The sequence below is a fragment of the Psilocybe cubensis genome, chromosome 1 (assembly GCF_017499595.1).
Source record: "Psilocybe cubensis strain MGC-MH-2018 chromosome 1, whole genome shotgun sequence".
In the NCBI taxonomy this organism is placed as follows: Eukaryota; Fungi; Basidiomycota; class Agaricomycetes; order Agaricales; family Agrocybaceae; genus Psilocybe; species Psilocybe cubensis.
This window is the reverse complement of record NC_062999.1, coordinates 2909669-2930017: the sequence shown is the minus strand read 5'-3', so window position 1 is coordinate 2930017 and position 20349 is coordinate 2909669. Positions and strand designations below refer to the sequence as shown.

Sequence of the window (20349 nt, the reverse complement as noted above, 5' to 3'; positions counted from 1 at the left end):
CATTCAGCAGTACGTCGAATGTGTTCTGGGCGCAGTAAGGTGACGTTTTCGTTGTCGCCAACACCTTTATCGTAGTCGGGGCGGCGGGACAACGAGTCTGCGCAGATCATGGTCGGGCCTGGCTTGTGGACGAGTACGAAATCGAATTCAGCGAGCTGCAGGGACCAGCGAGCCTGACGACGGTTCAATTTCTGAGCGGTCATGAAATACTGAAGGTTCTTGTGATCGGTGTGGATCTCAACAGGAGAATCGGAGCCGTGGAGGTAGCGTCGCCAGTCATCGAGAGACCTCATGATTGACAGTAGTTCGCGGTCATGTATCTCGTAGTTGCGCTCAACGGGACTGAGGGCTTTTGAAGCAAACGCGACCGGTTGCCAGGAATTGTCAACAAATTGGCTGAGCACCGCGCCGGTTGCGTATCCAGAGCTGTCTGCCTCTATGCGGAATGGGGCACCGTCGCGGGGAAGAAGTAGCACCGGGTGTGAAGCGCAGGCGGATTTGAGCTCGTTGAAGGCGGATGTTGACAAATTGTCCCATACCCAAGGCGCCGAACCACCCAGGGCATGCAGGGGAGCGGCAATGCGGGAGAAGTTCTTGATAAACCTACGGTAGAAGTTGACGAAACCGAGGAACTGTTGGACGTCCTTACGACAGCGCGGGATTGGCCAAGAGGTGATAGCGTCAACTTTCTTGGGATCCATGGACATTTTCCCGTGGCCGACAATGACGCCCAAGTATTCCACACGGTCCTGCTCAAAACAGCACTTTTCTGGCCGCAGATAAAGCTTGTTGTCCTCCAGAATCTGCAAGACATTGCGGACAAGATGTCGATGGGACTGGACATCATCAGTGAAGATGAGGATGTCATCCATATATATCACGACATGGCCGCCAGCAATGAGATCCTTGAACAGATCGTTCATCATATTCTGGAAGGTAGCTGGTGAGTTTGTCAATCCAAAGAACATTACAAGAGGCTCAAAAAGTCCAAACTCCGTGATAAAGGCAGCCTTGTGCTCATCGCCTTCCCTGATACGAATGTTATTGAAACCCCAGCGGACGTCAAGTTTGGTGAATACTTTCGCGCCTTTAAGCTTGTCCATGAGGTCAGAGATGAGCGGCAATGGATAGCGGTTCTTGATCGTGATATCGTTCAGGCGTCGGTAGTCTTGCACAGGGCGCAGTGAGCCATCCTTTTTCTGGATGAAGAAGAAAGGGGCGGCATAGGGAGAGATGGAGTCCCGTATACGGCCAGTGCGTTTTTCCTCTTCTATCCATTCCTTGACCTTCGAGGTTTCAGCGGGCGACAGACGGTACGGCTTTGCTTTGAACGACTTTGCATCTGGTTTCAGGTTAATAGCATGATCCCATGGGCGACGGGGTGGGAGCTCGTCAAACTCCTCTTTGGAGAAAACAGGTGCAAATTCCTTCAGGTAGCGGTCGGGATATGAAGCTGCTTCACGTTGAGTTCGCAAAAAGTGAGAAATGCGGTGGTCGCATGAGCCATGGACTTGTTCGGACGTGAACTCATTGAGGTCAACCGCGCACATCGATTCACCATCGGCAAGTTCACCAGCAAAGGCGTCAGCCCATTCCGCAGCAGAGACCGGCGTGAAGGGGCCCGGGCTGTCATCAAAGATGTCGTCTTCACGGAGCTGGGGTCCTTCGCGGCAAACATTCACGGTTTCGCCATCAGGGTGCGAAGTCGGCAGCACGTCAGCACCACAGGACGTGGGGCAGCGTGCAAAGCAGAGCTTGGCCTCTCGCCAGTCAACAAGCGGATTATGGAACCAGAGCCAGGAGTGCCCGAGGATGAGGGAAGATGATCCCGTGTTGGTGACTGAAAGGCGGAGTCGCTCAACATGGTTTTCAATGCGGATGACAAGGTAAACAACATCTGTGATAGCACCGTTGGCATTGCGAGTTCCGTCTGCATTGTAAACGCTAACGGGGTGGGGCAGCCGCTCAGTCACCCATCCATTGAGTTTGACAAAATCGGAGTGCACGTAACAACCAGTGGCACCGCTGTCTAAGAGCGCTTTCAGCGACACCAAAGAGGTCGAGCCTGGGGGTGCAGCCGACATTGGAATGTCAAGGCATTTACTCCCCATGCGGGAGATGTAGTCGCGGGGCTTCTTGAGCTGCTGGAGGACTTTGGCGGCGTCGGTCCAGGGGAGATCGCAAAGAGCAGCAATCAGATCATCGTCAATGTCGTCCCAACGCTCCTTTGGGGCCCAGGATTTGAGCAGGCTCTCGGTTCGCCAAGGCGTGCTGCGTAATCGGCGCAAGTTGCACAGGACGGTGCGGACAGGTGTAGGGATTGAAGGCGGGCAGTCTGTGTGGTCAGCGACGGGCGGGCTGCAAAGTAGAGAGTCGCGTGGGGCCGGTGGTGGACTTGCATCGTGTGTCATAGAGACAGATGCATCATCGTGGGCGGAGGTTTGTTGAGCAGGCTTGGTTGGCGAATCTTCATCCGAATCATCAGAGGCATCTGGGGCTTGCAGCTCTGGTGGATCATCCTCAGGACAGGATAAAAAGAGGTCTGAATATGGAATGCAATCGGGTGCCATAGTTGGAGGTTGTGGGTGCGCGGGCAGGAGTGTTGGTGTCGGGTAGTCGGAGTTGGGTGATGTTGTTGAAGAAGAGGGCTTGTCAGGAGTCAATACAGAATTGGATAATGAAGGTTGAGGGGTCGCGTAAACAGGTAACACGGGCAGAGGTACGGATTTTGGAGACAATGCAACATGCAATTTGGGAGTAATTACAGGGTTGTTGTACAGAAGCGGCGAGGACGTACTACTCACTCGACGCAAGAAACAAAATCCGAATCATCAAACAAGGCACTTTCGTCAACATCAACGCATCGAATCTCATGCTTGTCGTCATCAGGCAAAGCATCAAAGCACTCGAGGACGGCCCGAGCTCGTTCCAGTTTTGCGCGTGATTTGCGTTGGAATTCGAGATCTTTGGGTTTGGGGCAGACTCGCATGAAGTGGCCAAATACGCCGCAGTTAAAGCAGGGCAGGGCGGCACGTCGATTCGGAGCAGCGGAGATGTTTGCAGGTAGAGTCGCGTTGGGGGCAGGAGCAGCGGGGCGGGGGTTGCTAGACTTTTGAACAGTGGAAGGGGTGGAGGTGAAAGAAGGGGGAGGACGCCAGGTGGCGGTGGTGTTGACGACCGGAGTCACCGTGGCATCAGTCTCACGCAGTCTGTGAGCCATCAAGATTGCGGCACTCTTCCATTCCGCGAATGTGGGCATCTCACGGTGTGTTCGTCCAATCTCCTCCATAATACGCTTATCCAAGGCCATTTTGAAGCATTGGATCAACGCTTCGTCGTTAAACTTGGAGCGAAAGGCAAGGTTCTCGAAGATAATAATGAACTCTTGAGTGGGCGTGGAGTTCTGACGGATGCACATGATCTCGCGTGCCGCGCGTTGTTGCGAGAAATGGAACAGGAAGGAGTCTTTCACGCGCTCCTCAAAGTCGGACCAGTTGGTTAAGACGCATTGCCCAGACTCTAGCTCTTCAATGAGCTGGTTACGCCAGACAGCGGGCGTGCCGGTCTTGAAAGAACTGAGAGCGGTGCGTACTTTGGAATCAGTGGTTTTGTATGCTTCGGGGTCGGAGTGAAAAAAGTTACGCCATGAGGCCAGCAAGTCTTCGACAGTATCAGAGGAGCCGTCGAAGGCACCTGGAAAGGGCACCTTATAAGCGCGTGAATCACCAGAGCGGGCGGTAGAGGTAGTCGCAGAGGAGTGGGTAGAGGTTTGGAGTTGGGGTAACGCGAGGAATGATTTGAACATAGTTTCGGCTTGTATACGCGACAGTTCGAGAATATCTTTCATAGTTTCTTTATTGGATTCCTGGCTAGCCTTAATGAGAGCGATAATGGCAGGGTCAATTCGGGACACAGTGTCGTCATCACTACCGTCACGACCACGACGGGGGGAGACCGAACGACCTTTACTTTTTCCGGGAGGCATGAGTGCAAACGATAAGCGAGAAGCGAATTAAAAAAAGGAAAGAGAAAAAAACAGAGAGGGTGGGTGTATGCGCCAAAAGGGTGAATATATGCGCTTCTAATCGGAGGGTTCAAGGTCAGGTAAGCTGTCTGGGGTAGAGGACCTGGAGAAGAGAGGAGAGCTGAGAATATCGTCAAGGCGGGCGTGAAGTCCAGACAAAATAGCAGGGCTAAGAGAGGTGGTAAAAGCCAGATTATCAATGCGGCGAGACAGAGTAGCCAGACAATCTTGTAGGTCGCGAACGCGATCAGCCTGGTCGTGTAGGTAACGCAACTGTCTTTCAGCGGAAGCGAGAAGGTCTCTGGTATGTGAGATTGACCGTTGACAGTCTATAACAGCAGCAGTAAGTCGCCGAAGGGTATCAAAAGATGCACCCTGGTTGGAAGCAATACGCAGGGTTTCTTCGTGCAACAAGAGGTCTCTTTGCAAAAAAAATAATTGCCAAGAGTAGCGGTCACAAGTGTCGGTACAGGCTTCGATATCCTGCTGGATGGGCAGGATCGAAGGGGAACGAGGTAGTCCAGGCAGTTTGGGAAACGGTGGTATTGAAATGCCAAAAGGCGATGAGAGAGGATGTTTTGAATGTGTTAGAGTTCCTTCTTGATGTTAGGAGGAGACCCGGAGACGAGGCGGGAGAGAGAGACGAAGGACCAGAACGTGTTGGGTGTGCTAACAAAGAAGGAACTGAGGCTACGTAGCTACGGGTGTGTCTACAAATACTGTGTGATATGTGACTACAGGCACGTGTGTGTGTCTACGTTAGAGGGAACTCTAACAGATCCAAGTCTTCTGAGGAGCCAGCCTCTCAAAACCTCTGACATATCCTGGTTCTACACAGATATAATTTTTCCTGGTTTTATTCTTTAGTGACAATTTGATAATTTGAAGATTCTATGCGTGACTTACCATCCATCAGATTCCATGTCACCGATCTTACGTCCCTCCTCTTGAGGATTCCAGATTACAACGTCCTTAAAGTTTTGAGCCTTGATGTCGACACCTCCACTAGGCCATGAAACAGTATATTTCATTGGTGCATTTTCGTACACAGCGTCTGTGTATTTCTTCACATCAACCTCAGCTCTGCTCTCCACTTTGGGAGTCGTTCGGGCTTCTTCCGTCGTTTCTGTTTTATCATAATATTGCAGTCCTTTCAAAGGTGTGACAGTTACTTCGTCAGCTGGGGCCCGGATATAGCTATGCAACAAGGCCTGGAATTCGAGTGTGTGGGATGCGGAAGGATTTTTAATATGAAGATCAGTGCTAAGCTGATGCGCCGCTAGCGTTACAACATATTCCAATTTGAAAGGAGTTGTGTATATAGCAGAAAGCGCCTCATTGCCTCTTGGATCGAGCACTAGTCGAAAGATTGTCAGCTGAGAGACACTTGACCCCTGCAACAATGTTTGTCTTACCGAATTTAACGCAGACTCCGGCTTGATTATCCATAACAGCTCCGTCGAAGGTCCACATTTGGTTTCGAGCAAACCCGTGTTGCGCTAATTTCAAGTGGTCTGGATGAGTTGGTTGACCAAAGCATGGGAACACGATCGGTATCCCTCCTCTGACAGGTTTTGAACCATCTAAAGAAGCTTTGGACGAGACAAAAAGGCGTTCTTCCAGCTCGCCAGAGGCATTTGGTACTTTCCACGAAATAACGGTCGAACCGTAAAAGAGTACTTCGGCAATGGATCCCTGGAGGAAGGATAACGACGCACGTCACCACTTTAAACAGGTCGCTCTATTTATACACGAAGAAAGAAACGCTTACAGAAGGATGCTTTAGAATTATACCCCTTTCTGTAGTTTCAGTGGGCATGATATTATGTTATATGCGTTCAACGTGTTTTGAGGTTATCGATGAGTCCTGAGACAAGGCTCTCAGCCTTACACTTTTAAATCAATCGATGACGTAGTTGTGGGGAGATTAGATAATTCCAAATCAGGTTACTATGGTACGTAGGTGTCCGCACAATATGCTCAACTTGTGCTTAACTAATTAAAGTACTGAAGATGTTACATCACTGTAAGATCTTCAATCTTTTGAATGCGGAGAATTCTACACCTAGATTTTGATGGAGTGTCTCAGAAATAAACCCTAAAAAACAGGTATACTCAAAATTTGAAAATATGTTGATGTATCACCACGTCCGAAGGTCTTTCCTGTTATTATCGGAAGTTGATCTATGGTTTCCGTTCCAATCTCCTGCGCCAGCCTCCATGCAATAGGTCCTCTTCGAGTTTCTCAACAATTTTTTGGTGTGCCAACTGGCTAACTCTCACATCACCAAGCCTTGATCAATCCTGCCCATTTGAGTCCATTTGTGGATCCAGAAACATCATTATCTTCGAGATCAATCAAAAGCATTTGCAGGCTGTTAGGATTGGTTAGAGGGTGTCATTTGACTTGGTTTCTCTGAGAAGCTAACAGACTATTTCCCTGTAGAAGTAGTTGCGTCCTACTTCATCGACGTTCAGGAATTGTTTACAGCCTTCATATATTTAACTGCAACTGATCGCGAAGCTGTTCTTCAATGGTTTACCACCCTCACTCTTTACATAGATTAGAAAATATTAGTAATTGCTACGCTGCCGATTTCCCAATTCCTGAAAACCTTCAGTCAATCGGGTCTTATATTCATTGAAAAGGTATGCAACCTTGGTGTACTTTAATCACTGCTACGATATTCTTGTCCATGCATGATCATAGCACATACACTGCAAAACTCAACTTCCCCTTTGTTATGTGCGATATATTTTTCCAGCCCACCCCAGTGGAACTGTCAGTCTTGTTCAAGTACGGTCTCTAAGTCATAACACAACACTTATTAGGTCGTTGTGCAATTGATGTATCACCTACTGGATTCAAAAACATTGTATATTAAAAACATACATGTATTCGTGGGGTTTGACCTTCTCGTTGAAAAATACAGTCAGGACAATTGGGATGGATGTTCGATGCGTAATTCAATAGCTTCACGCGCAGAGCTTCATATAGCGTGTTCTAAGAATAGAAAATATTTCTCACGCACCCTAGTACAGGTGTTGAGCGAGTGAAACGCCAAACGCAGCATAACACTGGTCTCTTTGCGATCTGTTAATCCTTTGACTTGAAACTTTTTAAAAGTTCATCGCTCGCCCTGTGACGACATACCACTTCAACTTCTACTATACATAAACCATGGATGGGAGTTTTCCGTTAGAAGATGCTAGTCTTCTTTATCATGAATATGTGTGGAACTTACTGACATTATACTCGATCTATTAGATAGCGCCGATCGCCATTCTCATGGACGAGCTTCGTTCTGAGGATGTTCAACTACGGCTGAATGCCATTCATAGCATTCCGACCATTGCGCTGGCACTCGGCGCAGACCGTGCCCGAGAAGAACTCATCCCTTTTCTCCAAGATTCAGTCGATGATGAGGACGAAGTCCTTCTCGCATTGGCAGAAGAACTAGGTCGGAACTTTGAGGAGTACATTGGTGGAAAGGAGCATGCCCATCTAATCTTGGGTCCTCTGGAAAATCTATCTGCCGTTGAGGAGACGCTCGTGCGCGAGAAGGTACTCCCTTTCTTCTGCTGGCTATGATTTGTGGGCAATTTCATGACGCAACATAGGCCGCAGAATCCATCACCAAAGTCGCCAACGTACTTTCCCAGCAACAAATCGAACAATACTATATCCCATTGCTTAAGCGCTTATCGCAAGGAGAGTGGTTCACGTCCCGAACCTCGTCAGCAGCCCTATACCCTGCAGTATACGCCAAAGTATCACCGGGGATTCAAGATGATCTTCGGAAAGGTTTCACGTCTCTTGGCTCTGACGACACTCCCATGGTTAGACGTGCCGCCGCAAAATGGCTTGGGGTTAGTTGTTTTCTTCTATTTTTCGTACCCTATACTAATCCTTCCTAATCAGCCACTTTTAACTCATTTCTCGCAACCACATATTATTTCTGATGGCCTACCTATATACCGCAAGCTTCAGCAAGATGAACAGGATTCCGTTCGATTGTTGACAGTCGAGGACTTAATTGTCATTGCTAAAAGGCTCTCCCCTGCAGAGATCAAGGAGCAATTGTTGCGTCAGATTAAACAGACCATTGGGGATAAGGGCTGGCGTGTGCGTTATATGGCAGCGACTCACTTTAACGAGGTATGTTTGAAAATTTTTTTTGCTTGATTCTTTTCATTTATTTATTTTTTTCAAGTTGTCCGAAGCGCTTGGGGTAGAACTTGTACGGGAGGAACTGATCGGACAGTATGTACAACTTCTGAAAGACAATGAAGCAGAGGTTCGTTCAGCTGCAGCCACCCAAATTCCTGGTAATTTTAGATCATAACATATGCTATCATCAAATAACCGATTTCTTTTTAGGTTTCTCGAAACTGCTTGATAAAGAAGTCATCCTCGCTCGCATTGTCCCATGTGTCAGAGATTTGTCAACAGATACTTCACAGCATGTTAGAGCAGCGCTTGCAAACCAGATTAGTGGCCTGGCTCCTCTGCTAGGCAAAGAACCTACAATTGAGCACTTGTTGCCTCTGTTCCTCCATCTTCTAAAAGACGATTTCCCTGAAGTCAGATTAAACATCATCAGCAAGTTGGAAACAGTCAACACTGGTGCGTTTTAATCATCGCAAAGCATCATTGCTTTATCCTTACCAATATCAACAGTTATTGGCATCGAATTACTCTCCGAAAGTCTACTGCCTGCTATCGTTGAGTTGGCTGAAGACAAGTCATGGCGTGTGCGCCAAGCAATCATCGAATATATACCCCTTCTGTCCAACCAACTTGGAAAACCTTTCTTCGACGAACAACTTGGAAATCTGTGCATGTCATGGTTAGGCGACACCGTCTATAGCATTCGTGAAGCTGCAACCGTCAATCTAAAAAAATTGACTGAAGTTTTCGGTGTTGAATGGGCAAAAGTCTCCATTGTGCCCAAAGTAATGGGCATGGGTTCACACCCAAATTATTTGTTCAGAATGACCACTGTTCAGGCGATCACGGTTTGGTTTCTTATTTTATCTGTGATAATTCGTTGCTCAAATAACTTCTTAGACTATTGCCCCGTCATTGAATTTAGAAATCATCCGTTCAGATGTTATAGGGCCCCTGTTGGAGCTGTCCAAAGATCCTATACCAAACATTCGTTTCAATGTCGCAAAGGCTCTTGAGGTCATGGCCGTTTCCTTCGCGGATGCTCCTGAAGGCCGTGTATTCATTCGAGATTGGATTAAGCCAACACTAGAACGCCAGCAGAGCGATGGAGACGCAGATGTTCGATATTTTGCGTCTCGAGCTCTCCAAAAGACGATCCCCAACGATTCCTAAATGTCATGTTGTGGGCATAGCTATGTAGAAGGATGTCAGGACTTACGAAATAGTGCGTCCTTCTTTCTGTGTAAAGTGAAGCACAAGTTTTGATGTTAGGAGTTGAGGCCGCGTTATATTTGATTCATTCTCCATACTCTCCGCTACATACCATCTCAATTCGATAATCGACAGACATGATTGATGTTTTAATACAAAGATTTCAAAGCAATTCAACGCAACTTTTTCGATCATACCGTTGTCCTGCGAATTTCCACTGAATTAATCTCTCAACTCCGTACTTGTTTGCTAGCAACAGCTCCTATCGATGGTTGATGACTTGTTTTCATTTTGTCATCGTGCCTGAGTAGCCTTTCCGAGAACAAGGCTACATATGCTACATAACTGGTAAACACTCTCGCAAGCAATTGCTCTTATGCATAAGCAACTCAACCTGCTCCCATAGATGTAAATACCTCGGTATTGGAGAGAGATTTGTTGGGCTCTTTGCACAGTTAACATTCTTGTGTAGTCTCATATAATTCGCCCTGGAAAAATGCGACCATCGGCACCGGCCTGGATATTTGCAAATCTATTTTCGTTTGCCGTCCCTCGCGACCTCGGATCACTATGCATCATGTGGTTTTGGCTCCAAAATCTGTCAATTAGGCGGACACGTGGGAAGATAATGGTCGAGTCCGTCAAATCAATGCTCCCATTCGAGTCCTCTGAGCTTCACCAACTGAATCTAGGAGTAAACCCACTATGGTTGTTTCATAATACAACTCCTTCTTCTCTCGATGCAATTTATTTCACGTCCCAAGTTGTGTTGTATTTGAGCACGATGAAGGACAAGAATTTGATACCTTTGTCTTTGGATCTGCTCGTTGACGTATTTTTGTCCTCTTAGTTCTCCCATGATCTTGTTCTGATCGCGATTCATTCTCCGGCAGTATAAAGTGTCCAACTGTGGCCCCGGTTGTCAGGCTTTTTCTTCCCTTTTTATCCCCGTATCTTCAAGTTCTAAGGCCATCTTACTGTGCCCTTTCTCGTTCTTTCTGTCCGAGTCATTCATTTCTACTCACATTCACGAATCGACGTGACCTACCGCAGCCATGCAACTTAAATATATCGCTACTGTCGTCGCCGCTTTGATCCCCCTTGCTGTCTCTACATCTGTTGGTCCTAAAAACTGCAAGAGCAATGAGTTTTGGTGTGTGCAATAGTGATTCTTCTAAAATCAGTTTTGTTTAACGCATTTCCACAAGGTGGGGAGCTAAAAACTGCTGCCTGGAAAAGGGAGGACCCCCAAAGCCTCCTACGCCACCCAAGGATACCAACTGCCCACCCACTAGTTACTACTGGGGCGAAAAGCAAGGCTGTTGTGTTCCTCGTAACCCCCCTCCTTCAAATCCTCCCCCACCCCAGTGCCCTAAGGGTTGGACATGGTACCCTGCACTGAGTCGTTGTTCTAAGACTCCTACCCCTCCCGTGACTCCCCCTAGCCAACCTTCAAATTACAATTACAACAATGGAAAGAGCCAACACAACGGCAAGGGACCGGGACAATTCTTTGGAGGCCACAAACGCTCTGTCAAATCTAGAGCATCTCTTTGCCCATCTGATCTTGACGCATGCCCCATTTCCGGCCTGTCCGGTGATTATGAATGCCTCGATACTTCGAGCGAACTCGAATCCTGCGGTGGATGCACAAGTGTCGGACAGGGACAAGATTGCACCAAGATTACTGGTGCTTGGAATGTTGGCTGCGAACGAGGAAGCTGCGTTGGTATGTACCAAAAGGCATATTATCCCGACAGTTAGACTGATTATGAGTGTAGTCTTGACCTGTGCGGGTGGATTCCGAATCGGCGCTGACGGTAAATCTTGCATACCCCTTTAATTATAATACAGTACATGGACACCACATTGGATCTACTCCTATATCATCCAATTCTTTACAGTTGTCTAACGGACATAGATCGATATATAAATCTACGGACTTCTCTTCACCTTTTGTCTTTGTTCTTTACACTAAAGCCGTACGATGGCTATACCTACTTTTTAGATATTTTGGAGGCTATTTTTATTGACGTTGACGATTCGTCTCCACTTAAACTCTCCGAAAATGTTCCGCACTATTCACCTCTCGATCTTTGTGAGTGAACGGTATGATCTTCACACACCCAGAGTTTGTCTGATGGAAGAACATAAGTAGCATGGTTGATAGCAAGTTGATCTATAAATAAATACTCTCACGCCCCTGTTACGACATGTTATGGTTAACTAAGAGCAAAGAGACACAAACATGGTATGCCCGTTATAAGCAAGAACGCCCCGAAACCTTGCTTACAGTAACACACACGCTCATTTCACCTCTTTCCGTCGCTTGGACTCACCGTTCTTTAGTTCAACATTTAGCGCTAGTCGCCCTTTTGGAAAACCGCCGAGTTGAACTTCGCCAGTTTTATACGTTCAGTTATGTCACCCAGGGTATCGTCAAGCGTAGTGTTGCACGCCGTTGGTCTTTTTAGTCTGCTGTGTCTTGCGATTACAGTTTCTGCAACGCCTATACCTTTGCCTCTTCCTCTGATGGCCGCGGATTATACCGTCAATCTGTTATCTGTCAATCGCTCCAGTAGTTCAATTTCGCCCCGCAGACTGCAATCTTTGCCCATGGGTCTCTCTGTCTTCTCTCATGACCACGGGGCAACAAGCAGCAAGCGAAATCTTGATTTAGATGCTCTGACTCAGTCTTACGACGCTGCCAATTTAAACGCCGAAGAACTCAGTAAGTGTGGTGTTAGCTTGGTTACCTCGCAGTATGCTTACCAGTTACAGGGGATCTGGCCGCCTCTTCTGCTGGCGTCGACGAAGATGACTATGACTTCCAGAAGCAGTATGTCACTGGGCTCACTAGCTTTAGCGATAACATGTCTATCTTCCAAAGTGCTCTGGCCGAAGCCGCTTCGGACAAAGGTCTAGCCAACTATGATCGTCAGAATGATGTCGAAACCCTGCTCAAAAAAGTTGTAAACGCCAACAAAGATGTCCTGAGCTCAACCACGACAGTTGTTTACAACATCCCAGGAATTGGACCTGTTCTTGGTCCTAGTAAGTCATTCAACTATTCTTTTAGGCCGCAGAGAAATCTCATCAAGTTTCTCAGTTGTTTACGATGTTAAGTGCCTGGTCGATGGTCTTTTGGACGCCACAGAAGATCTCACCGATGCCATAGTCAACGCTCTGGGTCCATCTCTGCGAGCACTACTTGGTCAAGCTTCTGAGGCTGTGTGCAAATCCGGAGCAGAAGTGGCTGGTTTATGTGTCTAGATTCCGGCTATTTCTGAACTGATGAAACATGTTTATCACACCTATCTATTATGCCTCGCATTCGCGCATACATTTGTATCCACTATCGACGTCCACCTACTATCCTACACCGCCTAGGCCTGTTTTGTAATACATGCATTACACAATGTTTCTTTTACACTAAACACCATCAAACCGGCCATCCGGTTATCCATGAGACTGCCAATGATTAAATGTAGGGGTTGACTACATTGATCGCCCTTCGCGGTTCGCAGTTCACGGTTCGCGCTTGATGTGATATCAATACTCCACATCATTCTTCTGCTAACCATGTTTCTGCCAAATGTCCAACAAACGGAACATAAAATATGGATAAATTATGATCAGATGCGTCACGGTAGGCCCGTAAACTTTGATAATTCAGTTAGACTAACGGTGGCAAGAAAGATACTCTCACCTCATATAGCATTGAAGGGACAAAATAAACACAGTGCACAAACTTTGTAACCATCGGGGAAACTGGACCAGGGATAGAACAACCCTGAAGGTCAACAGAGGCGTCGTCAATAAAGCTGACTGGTAAGCTGTATGAAAGTTTAGCAGTGAAGCAATGCTACACCTATAACACCATATACAGACCGTGGAAGCGGACATAATCATTGTGCGTCTCAACGATGAGAAGAAGGAGAGCTTCACTGCACTAAGCATTGGTAATGAAAAAAAAATAATTGAACCCACCTGATATGGGACCAAGGATATATGAACAGGCCGCCAGTATATCCACTCTCCAGCCATAGCGAGTTTCCCATTGACTTTGAATTAATTGTCGCGCAGGAACAAGGGTAGATCCAGTGAATGCATCGGAATGCAGAGTTGGGATGATACCCGACTGATACGAGTTTTCTGGAGGATCAGAATGTAGCCAAGAGCTAGAAGCTTTGGTTGTTCCACTGGGAACCGAGAGCTGTTCATGTTCATCCGGTGGTGGTGTCTGTCGATGTTCGGAAAGCTAGTACTAGGAGGACTGTGGCGAAGAGGACGCCAGTTCAAGAAAACTTACATATGCAGCAAAAGAAGCGAATTGAGAGGCGCTCATCTAGCATAGAGATGGTAAACAGGCGCCGAGGTACTCAATGCGGAGACAACAGACAAGCGTAAGTTGAGCAATAAACAGTGCCAAGGTGTGTCGTCATCCCAGACTACTACGCTGACATAACAGACAACCCCGTAAGTACTACAAAAATGGCATATACATAATCGGCATCGGTCGGTGATATCCGAGCTACTATGCAGTTTTACCAAGCCACCATGGGGCGCTCTATCAGAATAGTGTGCTATTCGGCAAAGGCGACGACCTCAAGCAAGGTAAGAATGGCCGTCCGCTATGTCGCAGAGCCGTTTGTTGACATGCTGCACTAGAACTGGACGCAGGCATCAAAATGGTGAGTTTTATATGGTGAACCTATGATCGTGCTATGAACATCGACTGGTGGGAGAAGTTGTGATGGGAGAGCGGGATCGAAACGCAGGATACATGTCGAGGAGGATGGAAACCGGCGAAAGAACCGTGCTAACTGTTTTTTTTTGCTTGTCTATAGGCCGACAACTCAGCCCCTGTCACTCTCCGCACGCGAAAGTTCATCACGAACCGCCTCTTGGCTAGACGCCAATTCGTCGTGGACATCCTCCACCCTTCCCGCCCCAACGTCTCAAGAGCCGAACTCTCTGAGAAACTCGCCGCTCTGTACAAGACAGACAAGAACCGTGTTGTTACCTTTGGTCTGCGAACACAATTCGGAGGAGGACGCAGCACTGGCTTTGCTTTGATTTACGACGATGAGGCGTCGCAGAAGAAATTCGAGCCCAAGTATCGTCTAGTGCGAGTACGTAGCACGTTTGCATGCTTTGGTAATTCTGCCTAACCAATCATTAGTCGGGTCTTGAGGCCAAGGTTGACAAACCCTCCCGTAAGCTACGGAAGGAACGCAAGAACCGCGCTAAGAAGGTGAATGGTTCATTTTAATTATCTCAATGTTGTTATCTGACAATATGTCCTCAGCTCCGCGGCACCAAAAAATCCAAGGCCTCAGAGGCTCCCAAGAAGAAGTAGAGGTTGTCCGCCGCCTTCCAGTATCTGGCTTTACTTTGTATGCATATATCGTCTTTCACCAATATTATGCATGTGCCCCTCCATACCTTTTTTGGTCTCTGTTCTGCAGCATGTCCTCAGTCGAACAATTTCATTGCATAAGCTGGCCTCGTCTCAATGATGATAATGGTGGAATATGGATTAATAAGTCGTATATGGGTATCATAAGATGAAATGCAAAGATCCAAGGTTACCAAATCAGAAACCCGACTTCTTGTGTATAATATCTGGATCCTCTTGATACTCCTCGGCAGACACCCACATCTACCAAAAGTCGGTGAGTCAAAATGACTAGAAAGAAAATCAGTTTGCCCACCTTTTTAAAGGTATTTAGGCCAGCTAAGATTGAGCCACCGATCCAGGTGGAGTACTTGCGCTCCGGCGGTGCATATATCTTGATCCTAACATCTTTGACGGCCACTTTCTTTACTTCGTTGAGCAATCGGTCTCCGAACCCTTAAAGTGATGAATGAGCCATATCAAACCGATTGGAAACTTAAACGGTATAAGGTACCTTTACAAAGCGTACTTCCTCCGCTTAGTACAATATTTGAGAATAAACTCTTTCGAAGGTCCAAATCCACCCGAACAATGGAATCAACGACGACTTGGTGCACGCCAGCGTATTCCTGACCAATTAATTCGGGATTAAAAAGAATTTCAGGGGCACGGAATCGTTCAACACCAAGCTGGATACGAAGGCAACATGTTAGATTTAAAGCGTTGATGACGTATGAGATTAAACGTACTTGGACAACGTTCCCGTCAGGCAATCGGAACTCTTCGACACGTCCTGCAGCATCCTTTTCCTCCTTCGCAGGATTTAAGGCAATATAGCAACATTTCTCTTTGATAGTTCTGACAACTTCGCGCTCTGCAGTTGTGTGAAGATGGTGTCCAGATTTCCGAAGAAGGAGTTGAAGATAATCGGTCACGTCTCTACGCCACTTTGAGATTAGAAAAAGTTAATAAGAGTAGTTGTTTACCTTCCAGCCACATCAACACGACGGATAGCATGAGGCATAGAGAATCCTTCGAACACAGGGACGGCATGCGTCACACCATCTCCGGAATCTAGGACGATGCCTGTGGTTCTCCCTGACGAGTACCTATGAATTGTAGTATAAAAGACGCACAAATGGTGAAAGCTTGAATACTTACAATGACAAGACGGCTTGAACGGAAGTGAAAAGAGCAGGAACATTGAAAGTCTCAAAAAATATCTGTGCTGCCACATCTCTGTTACTCCGAGGATTCAGAGGAGCCTCGGTCAGTAAAACAGGATGCTAGTGTCATAGTGACTTAAGCACTAAATTGAAAGGAAGAAAGAATAACGCACCTCCTCACTCAGCGTGCCCAGTTCCTCTGTATACACCCAGTTCCATATTCGTTCCATATCATCCCAGTCAGTCACGATTCCATGTTCCATCGGGTATTTTATTTTCAGCAGACCCCTGTATTCCTGAGCGCGTCGGCCAATAAAGGCGTCCCCCTCCAGGGCACCAGCCATAACGCGCACATGTTTTGGGCGACCAACACTGATTTGGTATAATGGTAAACAGACGATGTTGTGTTGGATAACAAGCCTAACCGTGAAGACGCACAAAGACGGAAAGAAGCATTTAGGATGATCCTGCCCAGCAAAGCCGGCCTTTATGGTACCAGAACCCTTGAAAAGAAGTCAGAATTAAAGACATAATTACATGGTGCGTAGGAAATGACAAACATTGTCAATGACCACTGGCTGGTTGGTGAGGACATCGTCATATTCCCCGGACATAATGAAATAGAATAGAAGAGAAAGGAAGGGCTTGGTGGGCCGTTTCCACCGAAGTTGTGGCCAGGTACTAGGTAGAGATGGTAGTTAAGAGTTGTAAGGTCAAGACGCGTCAAAGTTCAAGCTCAGCGCACGTCCCATAATTACCATTTTCATCGACGTATAGCTCCTGACATGTCACCATGATACACTCTAAATTGGTGTTTCTACCTCATATCCTTTTCGTTCTGCTGACACTACTCGTCTGTCCTTTATATCATCGATAAAGATGCTAACTAATGGGTATCTTAGGTGTCAGTTGAAGCTGGTTGGAAGAAATGGGAAGCAACCAATTTCTGTAAATGTATGACGTTTTTTTCCAACTTATCAAACGGCTCGTTCATCTATTGACAACAACCTTTCCGTAGGCATTTGCTTCCAGACGAGCTCTGCAATCTTAACCTTGAATATACCTGATAATCCATCCCAACCTTGCTTATCTTGCACAAAGCAATGGTGCTTGAATCAAAATCTACCTATCTGCGCGGGGGCTACCATTGGCAACACAGATCCTGACACCGCTACTGGAAAGGAGGGCACCGTAGAGGCTAGATGCTTTCGTGAGCTTCCCTTTTTCTTTAATTCGCGCATATTCCAATATAGTTTGGCTAGAACGCGACTCACCTCGGGATCAGCTGGTGGTGACTTTGTTCCTGTTGACAGTTTTCGGCCTTCTGCTTGGTGCTGGTATCAAGACCCGCATGCTGAAAGCCGGGATAACTGCAGAGTTACCTTGGAATCGACGAAACACTAATGCAAGATGGTGGGAAGTGAGTCAAACACTCATTCGCTTGAACCGTGCTGTTAACTAATCGCTATTGAAAGCCCTGGATTCCACGACGAGACGAGCCCGATGGTCCCCTTGGTTTGACCCGTTTTGGAAGAACTGCTGTCCCTTCAGATTCACGAGGTGGATATGGCCCAGTCTCTGACAATTAATTTATCTTTGTCGTGGATTCAGGACCCTGATACATACAATGTAATTTTAAATCACAAAATTTGGCAAGCGTTTGTTGAAGTTTGAATGCGGCAAAGTCAATTGTCACATGTGAAGGCTATGCATTGAGTTATTGATTAAGCGATGATACCCCTTTACAATTACAACATGGGTTCTTCTTGCTCAAAGACCTCAGCTGGCAGTGCGTATGAGGGCGGCCATACCGTTCTAGGATCAGGTCCCGTCAGCAGAAATCAAGCTACCGCTAGAGACACAAACCGCGAAGCTCCTAAACCTTCTGATCCTCGTGCCGCTGCGGCGGAAGCAGCAGAGCGTCGATTACAGGCGGTAAGTGGTACTCAGTGTCACTTCCAAACCGTCTTCTGGAAATGCTCCACAGGCGCAAAATAGGGGCACAAATAAGTCCAACCCGAATCAGGGAAAACTTTCAGAGCAGTTGGCAAAACAAAATAGCTCTAAACCGGGACCACCACAACAAGAAGTTGAAAGACTAGTCGTGAGTGCACAACATTGCCCTGAGTGCATTTTGACAAACGGTAATGACAATACCTTTCCAGTGGGACTGAAACGACAAGTTCGTCGATTCACTATTTGCTCACGGGGCCCTTGACCGTGCTGGCATGGGATACCCTCCGCTCTTCTAAATATCACTATAACGGGGATGTGCTGCCTCACCCGATACACGCTTTATGGACACATGGATAACAATCAATTCAAAGTAGCCAAAAATTCCCTCAGAATTGCGGCACACTCGGAATTTCGATCCGAGTAAATTCTCGACCTCTCTGCACGGATTCCCAAAATTTGAAGCCGTGAATTTTAATCAGTGTTATCTTGAAACGAGGCTCTATCATGCTTCGTGGACATCTAACCCTGATTTGTTTTTGGGTCATTATAGCATTCTGATTGAGAAAAAGAATGCGACGAATGACGAGAATTGTTTCGATATTGTTATCCCATATACTTTTTATCGCACAGACTTTAGCTCATGCAAGGACTATGTATGCATAACACACTAAGTTGACAACAACGATAAGTACTGAAGTAATGTTGATCGGTAACCAGATAAGATACCGAAAGTGAGCGCTAGGCTCCGTGACGTGAAGGTGAACCGTGATCAATGATGACATTGGCAAGTTACCCAGTATACAACACCATGCTGAAAGCTTGAGAGAGTCAATATTGGCTCGAGACTCGACCATTTTATTTGCATTCGACGGTATGCTCAACAATTAATCATCTTTAGTCCCAGTATAATAATGTGAGCATTAGCCACAGGTCGAAACAACACATATTGATTTGTTACATGACTCGAACGTTTGAACACTACGGTTGGCAAAAAGTGCTCTGGAAACGACAGGATTATCCAGATAATTATGTCCCCCCTGCGCTATTTCTTGCTTCTTTGCAAAGAAACCGTGGGTTGTCTGTGCTAAAAATTTTTTGTAATGTTGGCTGATTGTAATACTCTACAGCCAATTTTCGACCCTACACTTATTGGCCTTTAGTTGTTCTGTCCTGCTCACTCACTCAGCATCTTGCGGTGACCTTTATATTTCTAGCTGTGTTTGTTCGGTTGAAGGATCAAAAGTTGGACCCTCGGTCTCTCATATGCGGTTCTGTGTTATGCTTCCTCGTTGGCTACGTCATATGGAATACATTAGATCAAAGAGGCAGCGCAGAGCGTCACTCTAGTCGTACGTTTGCTTGAAGGTCTGCTGTACTAAATCTCACGACATCATATATCAGACCTTAAGACGCTGAAATCTTCTATTATGATGTTTTTGGCACTTATGTCACTTTCACCAGTTTTACGGACCTTGACTGCCGCTACATCCTCTGATTCTATTTGGGCGTTATCCGTCGTTCTTTTTAGTCTAAATGCTCTTCTAGCTGATTATACTGCTAGTAAACCAGAAGACTCTCATGAAGGGTAACAACAATCTAAATTACATCGAACAATCTCTCACCCTTCCCCATAGGCTTTCATCGGTGTTGTCAATGAACGCAGCTGTATCTGCATCTGTAGTTCTGGCGTCGCGTCTCGCAACGGATGTCTCTGTTTTCGCATTGATGTTATTCTCCATTCAGTCCTTTGCTTTGTTTCCTATGTTGCGTCACCGTTTACAAGTAAGTTTTTGTTTGCCTGATCTGTACTCGGATTCTGAATAGCACTTCCTATTGTCAGTCTTCTTCAATCGTTGTGTGGGGTTTGATTACTATTGGCCTCTGGTTCTCTGCCATCTACCTAATTGCCGAATTATCCCGCACCATTATGTGGCTATGTTCCTCTGTTTTATTTTTTGTCACACTAGTTGCCCCTGGAGTTTTGCTGTGGGCACAGCGATATAAAAAGTGCGTATATCGAGAAAACAATTACGGCGGATGCCACCTAACTGATAATTTCACAGTATCATTCGTGGGCCATGGGATGTAGCCGTTCCAGTAGTTCGTTGACATTCATTGTTTCCAGTTGAAGTGGGAAACACGCAAAGATGACATTAGCATGATTGGAACCGGCGAACGAATACAGTATCCACAATTGAAGGTAGTGAAGGTTTCATAGGCGTAGTAGCGGAAGACGACAAAGATTATTCATACCACTCGTCTTCTAGTAAAATACATATTCCTATAAATTGAGGGTGACTACGTAGATAGGATGATAGAGCATTTCGACAAGAGAGGTATGTTACAGATGTGTTGGTCAATACAGGTTTAGAACAGACAAGGTATATGGAACAAGTGGTATCTACATACAACGTGCGAG

General features: G+C 46.5%; 9 protein-coding genes across 9 annotated transcripts; 6 read left to right on the top strand and 3 right to left on the bottom strand.

Moving 5' to 3' along the window:
- Window positions 1–4081: 4081 nt before the first annotated feature.
- Window positions 4082–5843, bottom strand: JR316_0000989 (Glucose-6-phosphate 1-epimerase; the record flags this gene model as incomplete). The annotated part of the gene is made up of 5 exons (XM_047886802.1): window positions 4082–4353; window positions 4801–4874; window positions 4931–5381; window positions 5440–5719; window positions 5796–5843. The coding sequence occupies 5 exons, from the start codon at window positions 5841–5843 to the stop codon at window positions 4082–4084; spliced, it is 1125 nt and encodes a 374-aa protein (XP_047754548.1).
- A 1362-nt stretch (window positions 5844–7205) lies between these two features.
- JR316_0000988 (Polyamine N-acetyltransferase 1) lies at window positions 7206–9368 on the top strand (the record flags this gene model as incomplete). Its single annotated transcript, XM_047886801.1, has 8 exons — window positions 7206–7256; window positions 7293–7589; window positions 7646–7894; window positions 7947–8183; window positions 8239–8353; window positions 8406–8651; window positions 8706–9043; window positions 9096–9368. 8 exons carry the CDS (start codon window positions 7206–7208, stop codon window positions 9366–9368), a joined length of 1806 nt encoding a protein of 601 aa, XP_047754547.1.
- A 1094-nt stretch (window positions 9369–10462) lies between these two features.
- On the top strand, window positions 10463–12680 carry JR316_0000987 (Protein priA; the record flags this gene model as incomplete). The annotated part of the gene is made up of 8 exons (XM_047886800.1): window positions 10463–10560; window positions 10616–11136; window positions 11189–11227; window positions 11416–11505; window positions 11757–11840; window positions 11905–12138; window positions 12189–12461; window positions 12517–12680. 8 exons carry the CDS (start codon window positions 10463–10465, stop codon window positions 12678–12680), a joined length of 1503 nt encoding a protein of 500 aa, XP_047754546.1.
- A 432-nt stretch (window positions 12681–13112) lies between these two features.
- On the bottom strand, window positions 13113–13755 carry JR316_0000986 (uncharacterized protein; the record flags this gene model as incomplete). The annotated part of the gene is made up of 4 exons (XM_047886799.1): window positions 13113–13243; window positions 13299–13349; window positions 13398–13650; window positions 13720–13755. The coding sequence occupies 4 exons, from the start codon at window positions 13753–13755 to the stop codon at window positions 13113–13115; spliced, it is 471 nt and encodes a 156-aa protein (XP_047754545.1).
- A 212-nt stretch (window positions 13756–13967) lies between these two features.
- Window positions 13968–14769, top strand: JR316_0000985 (40S ribosomal protein S24; the record flags this gene model as incomplete). The annotated part of the gene is made up of 4 exons (XM_047886798.1): window positions 13968–14024; window positions 14258–14542; window positions 14593–14664; window positions 14719–14769. 4 exons carry the CDS (start codon window positions 13968–13970, stop codon window positions 14767–14769), a joined length of 465 nt encoding a protein of 154 aa, XP_047754544.1.
- Window positions 14770–15006: 237 nt separating this feature from the next.
- On the bottom strand, window positions 15007–16588 carry JR316_0000984 (Actin-2; the record flags this gene model as incomplete). The annotated part of the gene is made up of 9 exons (XM_047886797.1): window positions 15007–15072; window positions 15125–15264; window positions 15323–15497; window positions 15558–15747; window positions 15795–15917; window positions 15970–16094; window positions 16148–16346; window positions 16413–16477; window positions 16535–16588. The coding sequence occupies 9 exons, from the start codon at window positions 16586–16588 to the stop codon at window positions 15007–15009; spliced, it is 1137 nt and encodes a 378-aa protein (XP_047754543.1).
- Window positions 16589–16767: 179 nt separating this feature from the next.
- Window positions 16768–17563, top strand: JR316_0000983 (uncharacterized protein; the record flags this gene model as incomplete). The annotated part of the gene is made up of 5 exons (XM_047886796.1): window positions 16768–16827; window positions 16877–16928; window positions 16993–17184; window positions 17237–17394; window positions 17450–17563. 5 exons carry the CDS (start codon window positions 16768–16770, stop codon window positions 17561–17563), a joined length of 576 nt encoding a protein of 191 aa, XP_047754542.1.
- A 166-nt stretch (window positions 17564–17729) lies between these two features.
- Window positions 17730–18148, top strand: JR316_0000982 (uncharacterized protein; the record flags this gene model as incomplete). Its single annotated transcript, XM_047886795.1, has 3 exons — window positions 17730–17909; window positions 17962–18078; window positions 18140–18148. 3 exons carry the CDS (start codon window positions 17730–17732, stop codon window positions 18146–18148), a joined length of 306 nt encoding a protein of 101 aa, XP_047754541.1.
- Window positions 18149–18888: 740 nt separating this feature from the next.
- JR316_0000981 (Phosphatidylinositol N-acetylglucosaminyltransferase GPI2 subunit) lies at window positions 18889–20039 on the top strand (the record flags this gene model as incomplete). Its single annotated transcript, XM_047886794.1, has 6 exons — window positions 18889–19000; window positions 19058–19279; window positions 19332–19515; window positions 19565–19712; window positions 19771–19937; window positions 19994–20039. The coding sequence occupies 6 exons, from the start codon at window positions 18889–18891 to the stop codon at window positions 20037–20039; spliced, it is 879 nt and encodes a 292-aa protein (XP_047754540.1).
- Window positions 20040–20349: the final 310 nt, after the last annotated feature.